The 10,812-nt window shown below is 51.0% G+C and overlaps 1 protein-coding gene across 2 annotated transcripts in view; it reads left to right on the top strand.

Annotated features, from left to right (window-relative positions):
* The first annotated feature begins 2,621 nt into the window (after nucleotides 1–2,621).
* The window catches only part of HAS1 (hyaluronan synthase 1), a 10,940-nt gene continuing 2,749 nt past the window's right edge, over nucleotides 2,622–10,812 (top strand). Inside the window, exons 1-4 of one of the 2 annotated variants that reach the window (XM_017503871.2) lie at nucleotides 2,622–2,693; nucleotides 6,479–7,192; nucleotides 9,145–9,370; nucleotides 9,951–10,083. In XM_017503871.2, the coding sequence (XP_017359360.1) occupies nucleotides 2,685–2,693; nucleotides 6,479–7,192; nucleotides 9,145–9,370; nucleotides 9,951–10,083 (1,082 nt within the window). In that variant the 5' untranslated portion in view covers nucleotides 2,622–2,684. Of the gene's footprint in view, nucleotides 2,694–6,475; nucleotides 7,193–9,144; nucleotides 9,371–9,950; nucleotides 10,084–10,812 lie in introns of both variants that reach the window. The other variant, XM_037729747.1, reaches the window with a different exon arrangement.

Raw genomic sequence — 10,812 nt, 5'->3', positions numbered from 1 at the left:
GAGGGGCTGGAGCCTGGCTGCCTGTGTCTGAGTTAGAGGGGACTGGGAACCTGGATGTCTGGGTCTGCGGGAGGACGGCTGGGAACCTGGACTCCTGGGTCTTGGAGGAGGGAACCTTTGGGGATTAAAGGCCTGGCTCTCCTTCCTCATCCACACTCTGGTTTTAGAAACATCTGGTTTTATACAGCTGCTCCACCCGGGGCTGGGCGGGGTGGGGGCTGGGCAGCCAAATGCCTGGCTTCTGGGTGGAGCCTGTACTGCCCCTTCCCACTGGGCAGAGGACTCACCCTCCCCTTCTGCTGTGGGCTGGCCTCAGATCATCTGAGGTTCCATCATCCTGACACAGCCAGACACCAGGCGGCCTGGCTCCCAGCAACAGCGTCAGACACAGCCCGCCCACCTTGGTTGATGGGCGGGGTGTTCGGGCTCCTTGGGAATGTCCCTTCTCCCTGACAGCCAGGCCCAGGCAAGAGGCTTGGTCTGGGGCTCCCTCCTTGGGAAAACCCAGGGTGTGAGGACTTGGTATCTGGCAGGGGAGAACTCCAGGACAGGCTGGAAGAGATGGAGCAGCAGGGAGAGGCAAAGATGTAGAAACAGAAAGAAGAGAAACAGTGAATGAGAGAGAGAGAGAGAGAGAGAGAGAGAGAGAGAGAGAGAGGGAGCACACCTCACAAAGAGATAGGCACGGTGGCTCATGCGAGAGAGAGGGAGCACACCTCACAAAGAGATAGGCACGGTGGCTCATGCCTGTAATCCTAGCATTTTGGAAGGCCAAAACAGGCGGATCACTTGAGGTCTGAAGTTCAAGACCAGCCTGGCCAACATGGTGAAATCCCATCTCTACTAAAAATACAAAAAATTAGCCGAGTGTGGTGGTGCACGCCTGTAGTTACAGCTACTTGGGAGGCGGAGGCAGGAGCATCACTTGAACCCGGGAGGCAAAGGTTGCAGGGAGCCAAGATCTCGCCACTGCAATCCAGCCTGGGCCACAGAGCAAGACTCTGTCTTGAATAAAAAAAGAAAAGAAAAAGAAAAAGAAAAAGAAAAGAAAGAGATGGGGATGCAGAGAGACTGAGAGAAGATGATAGAGACAGAGATAGAGAGTGAGATAGAGGGAGAAGCAGAGACAGAAAGGAAGACACACACACACGGACACAGTGAGGAAAGTCAGGGAGAGGCACTCAGAAAGAGGGAGAGCCATGGAAGAAGAAAGTCAGGGACACGTCAGAAATGCAAAGGGACAGACATACTCCTAGGTCAAAACAGAGAGAGAGTGGTTGTGAGGGGGGACGAGGAGGAGAAACAGGAATACACAGAAGCGGAGACTCAGACAACCGAGAAACAGACGGGGACAGAGAAACAAAATGACAGAGACTCAGGGAGAGACAGAGACAAGGAGAGAGAAGGACGGAGGAATTTCTCCCGGCTGCTCCATGTCTTCCAGGCTGTCCGGGAGCTGGCCCCCGCCAGACACCAAAGGTCGTCGGAGTCACAGGCAGGGAGAAAGGGAACGAGGTATCGACAAGGCAGAAAGTCACACATCCACGGTTCACAGTAAGAGGGGCAGAGAGAAGAACAGAATTAGATGCAGACAGCTTTTTAAAGATTCATGGAAAGAAGGGTATGGAAACAGACATTTATCACGATCTTCTGGTCCAAAGGGCTGAGGCCCGGGCACCCCAGGTCCCACATCTCTTTTCCACCCTTACTCTGACTCAGTTTCCCTGATGGTTGAGAGCACTGACAGACCCTGGCTGGCTCCCCAAGGGCAGCTGACCGACAACTCTCTGAGTTCATCCCCGAGTCCCCAGGGATACAAATCCAGGCGCCCCAGCCCTCCGACACAGACCCTGGTGCAAACACGCAGACCCACGTCAGGCACTGAACAGACAGACGTTCACTCACAGCTCCGGTTCCAGGCAGCCGTGGCTCGGGCCAGCGCACACACAGGCACACCCACAGCACACACGTGTGTGTGTTTCATTCCGTCTACCAGTTGCTGAGACATGTCCCTGGGGGCCCAGCCCAGAGATGGATCCTGGGGACAGCAGGGGCGGCTGTGGGGAGAGGCAGGGCGGGGGTGGCTGGGGAAGGTGAGAAGGGGGAGGTGGGGAGAGCTTTAAAGGAAGGAGAGAAAGAAATGAGGGTGAGAGGAGGAAAGAGAAGTGGAGAGAAAGACAGGGATGGAGAGAAAGACAGAAACCTGGAGAAAAGTGGTAATGGGAGAGAGACGAAGGTACCAAGAAAGAGAGGAGGAGAAATAGTGGCTGCGGGGAAGAAAGGGATGGAGAGAAATACAGGGGTAGGGCATGAAGGGGCTGAGGGGAACCCCCAAATGCAAGCGAGGTGGAAGAGAAAAATCAGGGGAGACAAGGGACAAGAGAGGGGAGGAAGAGGGATGGAATAAAGGAGAGAGGCTGGGAGAGGAGGGGCGTGGGGAGACATGGGGGCCTGGGAAGGGAGGCCCGCCTGGCTGAGGGGGGTGGGAGTAATAGCGGGAAGCGGGTGGAGCTGCCCGGCTGGGCCGTGACCTCAGAGCCCCTGGCCCAGCTTAGCCTGACGTCAGCGCTGGCTCCCGCCCCCGCCTGCGCTGGTCTTCAAATGACCCCCCTCCAGCTCTCTGGCCACAGAGAGGCTGGGAGAGCAAGCCGGAGAGAAGAGAGAGCCTGGTCAGACCCACTGCGATGAGACAGGTGTGTGTGTGTACAGCCATGTGGGAGAAACTAGTGCCATATGTGTGACCACGTGTTAGGGAACTGTGTGTGTGTGATTCCATGTGTGTATCCGTATTAGTGACCACATGTGTGTGGGGGACAGCGAGCATGTGAGGCTAAGTGTGCAGGTTTCCATCTCTGGGTATACAGTGTCATGTGTGGGCGGCCATCACGAGTACGTGTAGGTGAGACGTGACCTGTCCGTATTTGTGTACCTGTGTATCTTGCTATAAATTCGGGTATGTCTGTGCTCCCCAGGAGGCAGAGAGAAAGAGCAAGTGAAAGAGACTGAGTGAGTTGGATTTGCCTGTGGCACATGGGAACAGATTTCTGTTTCGTGTGCTCAATAGCTACTAAGTTGAACCAAATGAAATCGCTGACACTGAGCTGCTCTAAACTTGTGAGAATGGCAATTTCATCTGGCTCAGTATCAGCTTGACAGTCAGCTGCTATTTCTCCTGCCATCTTCCCTGTGCACCCCATTGCCCCAGACTCTCAGGTGGGTCTCTGTGTGTTTGTGGCCACGGGGGCATCCCTTCCTGGTGTTGCTTTTTCCTACTGAGGGGTGTGTGTCTGCAGGTTCACCTGTGTGGCTGTCGGTGGGGGTCGCGGGATCACTGTGTTTGGCCTGCGTGGGTGCCTGGGGCCATCCTGTGGAACACGAGTATTTTCATTCTATGTATCACTCATCATGTGTGAGTTCACGTGTGGGGGGTGTGTCTACACGTGTGTTCCTCTGTGTTTCTGGAATCACCACCTTCTGGATCCCCAGCATGAATTGTGCTGCCCTCGGGAACTGAGGCAGGGCCAGGTTTGAGGTAAAGGAAGAGAGAAGGAGGATTCAGGAAGAAAGAATAATGTTTAATGTTGAGAGCTTAAACGCTGTATCTCAGCTTTGTCCTGTAGAAACATAACAAAATCCACATTATCTAATTTAAAATTCTCTTGTAGCCACATTTGAAAAAACAAAAAATTATGAAATTAATTTTAATAATGTATTTTTATTTAACCCAGTGTGTCAGGGGCCAGCACATTTTTTTTGGTAAAGGGCCCAATATTACATATTTGAAGGTTCTGGGGGCCATCTGGTCTCTTTTGAAAGTACTCAACTTTGATGTTGTAAATGTGGAATCAGCCGCAGATGATGTATAAACAAATGAATGTGGTTGTGTACAAATAAAACTTCATTTAAGGACACTGAAATTTGAATTTCATATTTTTCATGCTCCACAAACATTCTTCTTTTGGCTTTTAAAAACCATCTAAAGACATAAAAAAAAAAAATTCTCAGGTTGCAGGCAGTAGCAGGTCTTAGCAATATATGTCAATGAGATATTTCACTTTCTTTTCCCCAGACTTGGGCTTCAAAATCCAGTGTGTTTTTATGGCACTTCTGACTTCGATGTTACCTCTCCATTGGAAATACCTAATCTGTGTTTAGACTTTATAAACTTTACAGTTATAAAAGGAGCATCCTAGACGCAACTCGTTCCAAACACATTTAAAAGCTTTCCAATAACTGAATCAAGTAAGAGCTTTTAAATTTAAGTAAATTAAAATTAAATACAATTAAAAACAGTTGCTCGGTGACACTGGCTGCATTTCCAGTGCTCTGTAGACACGTGGCTGGTGGTACCTGTATTGGACACGAAGGTCTCCACCTTAATGACGCATTTAAATAACCCACAGTCAGCCTAGGAGGCAGGAACTGGTGGCATATGAGGCATAGAGGAGACACCAGAGCAAGACTACCTAAATTTGACCCCTGACTCTGCCTAGTACCTGAGTGACCTTGGGTAAAAGTATTTGCCTCTCTGTGTCTCAGTTTCCTCATCTGTAACAGGAGACAGTAAAGGTACCTATGCTATAAGGTTATTGTAGAGACCGGGTGTAGTAGCTCACACCTATAATCCCAGCACTTTGGGGAGGGCAAGGCAGGAGGATTGCTTGAGCCCGGGAGTTCGAGACCAGCCTGGGCAACACAGCAAGATCCTGTCTCAATAATAATAATCAGGATTATTTGGATACGGAGTCTCGCACTGTCACCCAGGTTGATGCGCAGTGGCGCCATCTCAGCTCACTGCGACCTCCACCTCCCGGGTTCAAGAGATTCTCCTGCCCCAGCCTCCTGAGTAGCTGGGACCACAGGCGTGCACCACCATGCCCAGCTAATTTTTAAATTTTGGTTTCACAATGTTAGCCAGGCTGGTCTCGAACTCCTGACTCAGGTGATCCACCTGCCTTGGCCTCCCAAAGTGCTGGGATTACAGGTGTGAGCCACAGTGCCTTGCCTCCTGTCTCAACTAAAAAAAAAATATATATATACATATATATATATATATATTTACTTTAATATATATATATATATTTACTTTTATATATATATATTTACACACACATATATATATATATATATATATATATATATATATAAAATAAGGTTGTTGGAGAGTAGTGTCTGGCACACAATTTACTTTTCCCTGATTCTGAGCTCTTGCATTTACTGGGGCACCTGGTTCTGCTGGGGAGTTGGGCAGTGGAAAAGGAGAACCTGGTTATGCCTCTGGAAAGTCAGAAGATTCCTCCACCGTGGGCTGCTGACCTTGTGCAAGCCATGGTGCCTGGCTATTCTGTCCTCAGTTTGGCCACCTGTACAGTGGCAGTGAGCACTATCCCCCAGGGCTCTCCCGAGGGCTAAAGCCAGTGTATTAGGTTGAGGTTTAGTGATTCAATTCCTAGGGTTCAAATCCTGGCTCCTCTGCTTTCCAGGGATGACCTTGGGCAAGTTGCTGAACCTCCGTGTGACTCAGTTGCCTCATCTGTAGAATGGGAATAATAACAGTACCTACCTTATAGTGCTGTTGTAAGGATTAAAATAAATTGGTTCATCTAAAAGGCTTAGAGCAGGGACTGGTACATAGCATTTTGGTTTCTTAGTACATATTATTATTACTGTCTCAACCCTAAGAAACTTTTGATTGGGAGATAAATCCTCATTTTATGTGCCACTAAGAAAGTGGAGGGAAACACCCTGGTAATTAAATTGTGACACTCCATTGCATGTCATCGTCCTCATGGATTTAAGAGATTTCAAAACGTGGAAAAAAATTGTATTAGAAAGAACAAAATCGGGCTGGGCTTGGTGGTTTATGCCTGTATTCACAGCACTTTGGGAGACCGGGGTCTGGGCAACACAGTAAGACTCCTAATTTTTTTTTTAAATTACCAGGGCATGGTGACTCCAGCCTTGTGGTCCTAGCTACTTGGGAGGCTGGGGTGGGAGGATCACTTGAGCTCAGGAAGCCAAGGCTGCAGTGAGTAGAGATGGTGACACTGGGCTGGAGTGAGACCCTGTCTCAAAAAAAAAAGAAAGGAGAGAGAAAGAGAGAAAGGGAGAGCAAGTGAGAGAGACAGAGAGACAAGAGACAGAGACACAGGAAGAGAAAAGAGAGAAAAAGAAAGAAAAAGAAGAAGGAAGGGAGGGAGGGAGGGAAGGGAGGGGTGAGGGAGGGAGGGACGGAGCGAGGGAGGGATGGAGGGAGTGGAGGGAGGGAGGGAGGGAGGGAGGAAGGGACGCACGGAGGAAGGGAGGAAGGAAGGAAGGGAGGAAGAGAGGAAGGGAGGGAGGGAAGAAGGGAGGAAGGAAGGAAGGAAGGGAGGGAGGGACGGACGGAGGGAGGGAGGGAGGGAGGGATTTTGTAATCTTCTCCCGTGGTGGCCCTCGGGACTCACGCCCCTTCCCTTCCCCTCTCGGCTCCCAACAGGACGCGCCCAAGCCCACCCCCGCAGCCCGCCGCTGCTCCGGCCTGGCCCGGCGCGTGCTGACCATCGCCTTCGCGCTGCTCATCCTGGGCCTCATGACCTGGGCCTACGCCGCCGGGGTCCCGCTGGCCTCCGACAGCCACGGCCTCCTGGCCTTCGGCCTCTACGGGGCCTTCCTGTCGGCGCACCTGGTGGCGCAGAGCCTCTTCGCGTACCTGGAGCACCGGCGGGTGGCGGCGGCGGCGCGGCGCGCGGCGGCACGGGGGCCCCCGGAGGCAGCCACGGCGCGCAGCGTGGCCCTGACCATCTCCGCCTACCAGGAGGACCCCGCGTACCTGCGCCAGTGCCTGGCGTCCGCCCGCGCCCTGCTGTACCCGCGCGCGCGGCTGCGCGTCCTCATGGTGGTGGACGGCAACCGCGCCGAGGACCTCTACATGGTCGACATGTTCCGCGAGGTCTTCGCCGACGAGGACCCCGCCACGTACGTGTGGGACGGCAACTACCACCAGCCCTGGGAGCCCGCGGCGGCGGGCGCGGCGGGCGCGGCGGGCGCCGGGGCCTACCGGGAGGTGGAGGCAGAGGATCCCGGGCGGTTGGCGGTGGAGGCGCTGGTGAGGACGCGCAGGTGCGTGTGCGTGGCGCAGCGCTGGGGCGGCAAGCGCGAGGTCATGTACACGGCCTTCAAGGCGCTCGGAGACTCGGTGGACTACGTGCAGGTGAGTGGAGGCGCCGTCAGCCCACTCGTGACCCGAACACCCGAATCCCACGTTCCTGGGGCCTTTCCTTTAGTGTACAGATTCGAATGAATCTCTCCCTTTCTTCATTCATCCATGCAGTGGAGAGACTCTTTCCTTCACTCATTCATTCATCACCCATCCATCCCTTCATTTACTCATTCTGTTTAGAGGCGTTCTTTCCTTTCTTCATTCACTTGCACATTCCAGGAAGAGAGCTTCACTCATTCTTGACTCATCCATTCATCTATCCATCCTACTCAATATAGAGATTCCTTTGTTCATCCATTCATCCACTGATTCAATTATCCATCCATTCGATGAAAAATTAAGTCCTTCCTTTCTTCATTCAGTGTGGAAACTCTTCCTCACTCGTTCATTCATCCATCCAGTCTGGAGAACATTCATTTTTTAATTCCTTTATTTATGCATTCCATATAGAGTCATTTCTTCCTTTCTTTGTTTACCCACCCATTGTAGGCAGATACTTTATTTCACTTATTCATTCACTTACCCATCCATTTATCCATTCATGCAATATAGAGATTCGTTCATCTATCCATCCATCCATCCATCCATCCACTTTTCCATCCATTCAATATAGAATTAAGTTCTTCCTTACTTCATTCGGTGTAGAAATGCTTTTCTTCACTCACTTATTCATGCACCCATCTATCCATCCAACATGGAGATTATTTACTCATTTATTCATTCATCTATTAAATGTCAAGATTTGTTCCCTTTCTTCTTTCCTTCTTCCTTCCTTCCCTTTGCCCTTCTTCAGTGTTGAGATTATTTCATTCATGCATTCAACCGTCTATCTATTCAACATAGAGATTAATTTCATTTATTTACCCATTCATCCATCGCATTTGGTGTAGCAATTTTTTTTTTTTTTGGAGACACAGTCTCACCCTGTTGCCTAGGCTGGAGTGCAAAGGCGCGATTTTGGCCCAGTGCAACCTCCACCTCCTGGGTTCAAGCGATTCTCCCACCTCAGTCTCCCCAGTAGCTGGGATTACAGGCACCTGCCATCATGCCCAGCTAATTTTTGCATTTTTGTAGCGACAGGGTTTCACCATGTTGGCCAGGCTGATCTCAAACTCCTGACCTCAGGTGATCTCCCCACCTTGGCCTCCCAAAGTGCTGGGATTACAGGCATAAGCCACCATGCCTGGCCTGGTGTAGCGATTCTAATGTATTATATTAGTTATCCATTGCTGCATAACAAGTTACCATATGTTTGCCAGCTAGAACAAAACACATTTATTATCTCATAGTTTCTGTGACTCAAGAGTCAGCACAACTCAACTGGGTCCTCTCTTCAGGATATCACCAGGTTGCAATCAAGGTGTCAGCTGAAGCTGGGTCTTTTTAAGGCTTGGGGTTATCCTTCAAGCTTACGTATTTGTTGGTTGGCAGAATTCATTTTCTTGCAGCTACAGAACTCATGGTAGCAGTCATTTGCCACTTGAAGGCCAGCAAGGAGAGTCTCTGACTGGTAGATCTGCATTTAAAGGGCTCTCCTGATTGGACCAGGCCCACCCAGGATAATCGCCTTTTGATTAACTTATAATCAAGAGATTTCGGGACTTAATTACATTGCAAAACCCATTCACCATTTCCATATTAGGTAGTAGAATCATGGCGGTTATATCCCATAACTTCCGCCATATTCTATTGCTTAGTAACAAGTTAGAGGTCTCACACACCAGAGGAGATTGTATATGTCTTATGGTTCATGTTCATACTAGGATGTGCATCTGGAAGTACATGTTAAACTGTGATTATGCATTCAAAATGACTAAAAATCTCAAAATTACGTTCAGATTGGTTGCAGAGTGCCTCAGTGGCATCGCATCCCTTGGTTCCCCCCTTTAAGCATCAGCCTGGTGCAGGGGTCTGTGCTGATCCTGGCCCCTTCCACCTCACAGGTCTGTGACTCCGACACAAGGTTGGACCCCATGGCGCTGCTGGAGCTGGTGCGGGTACTGGATGAGGACCCCCGGGTAGGGGCTGTTGGCGGGGACGTGCGCATCCTTAACCCTCTGGACTCCTGGGTCAGCTTCCTAAGCAGCCTACGATACTGGGTAGCCTTCAACGTGGAGCGAGCTTGCCAGAGCTACTTCCACTGCGTGTCCTGCATCAGCGGTCCCCTAGGTAAGCAGGGGCAGGGACTGGGAGGACCTTGGATGGGGTGGAAAGGGAGAAGGGAAGCCGGATGGGGCTGAGGATGTGACCGGGGTTGGGGACAAAGATGGAGCAGGGCAGGAATTGGGGATGGAATAAAACTGGAAGTTGGTGGTGAGGATGCTGCTTGGGCTCAAGCTGGGTTTGTTGTGGGGAGTGAGGCTGGAGAAGGAAAATATGGATGGGGATTGAGGTTGGGGATGGCGAAGGAACTAGGATAGGCTTGGAGTCAAAGACAGAGTTGGAGCCAGGTTTGAGGTTGCAGTGGGTTTTGGATGGGGCTGAGAATGGATATGGGATTGGTGATGAGACTGGGGTGGGCAGGTTTGCAGTCACAGGGGGCATGGTTCAGTGACAGGCAGGTTGGAGTGGGTATGAGGTTGATGACAGCATGGGGGCTGGAGTTGGTTTGGAGATAGTGCTGAGACTGCGATTCTGATGACTGAGGATGGGGTTGGAACTGGAGATGGGGTTGGGGCTGGAGACAGCATTGGAGTTGGTGTTGGTGACAGCAGAGGCTGACACTCTTTCACACCTCCCCTCCACTCAGGCCTATACAGGAACAACCTGTTACAGCAGTTTCTTGAGGCCTGGTACAACCAGAAGTTCCTGGGCACCCACTGTACTTTTGGAGACGACCGACACCTCACTAACCGCATGCTCAGCATGGGTTATGCTACCAAGTAAGCTGAGGGCACCAGGTGGTCGGGTATGTGTAGAGGCCAATGAGTATCTCAGTGTGTGTGTGTCTGTGTGTGCTGGGAGTTCTCCAAATCCAAAGTAACTCACTAGACAATGGGTACTACCAAGGGAGACATTGGAGGAGAGAGGAAGATACCATAAGGGGCAGAGGGGCCATTTGCAATGAGCCAATGGATTCTACCACATGAAATATTAGGGGAGAGTGAAAGACACTATAAGGGACAAGGGTGGCGTTTGCACTGAACCGTGGAATGCAGTGAACGCTACCAAGAGAGGGAAGGTGAGGATGGAGAACTCACCCAGAATTGAGATAGGGTGACTTGGTTCTGCCATGGAGACCAAGGTAGCACAGTGGGGAGTGAAGTGGGAAGGGCAAGAAACAAATGGATGGCATGGGATCTAACTAGTGAGAGAGCCATGGGGAAAGAATCAAGTGAGGGGCCGGGCGCGGTGGCTCACGTCTGTAATCCCAGCACTTTGGGAGGCCAAGGCGGGCAGATCACAAGACCAGCCTGACAAACATGATGAAACTCCGTCTCTACTAAAAATCCAAATATTAGCTGGGTGTCGTGGCGCACGCCTGTAATCCCAGCTACTGAGGAGGCTGAGGCAGGAGAATCGCTTGAACCCGGGAGGCAGAAGTTGCAGTGAGCCGAGATTGCACCACTGCACTACGGCTTGGGAGACAGAGTAAGACTCCATCTCAAAAA

This window comes from Cebus imitator, unplaced genomic scaffold (genome assembly GCF_001604975.1).
Source record: "Cebus imitator isolate Cc_AM_T3 unplaced genomic scaffold, Cebus_imitator-1.0 Scaffold316, whole genome shotgun sequence".
In the NCBI taxonomy this organism is placed as follows: Eukaryota; Metazoa; Chordata; class Mammalia; order Primates; family Cebidae; genus Cebus; species Cebus imitator.
Note: the sequence above shows the minus strand (reverse complement) of the source record. Positions and strands in the feature narration are given on the sequence as shown.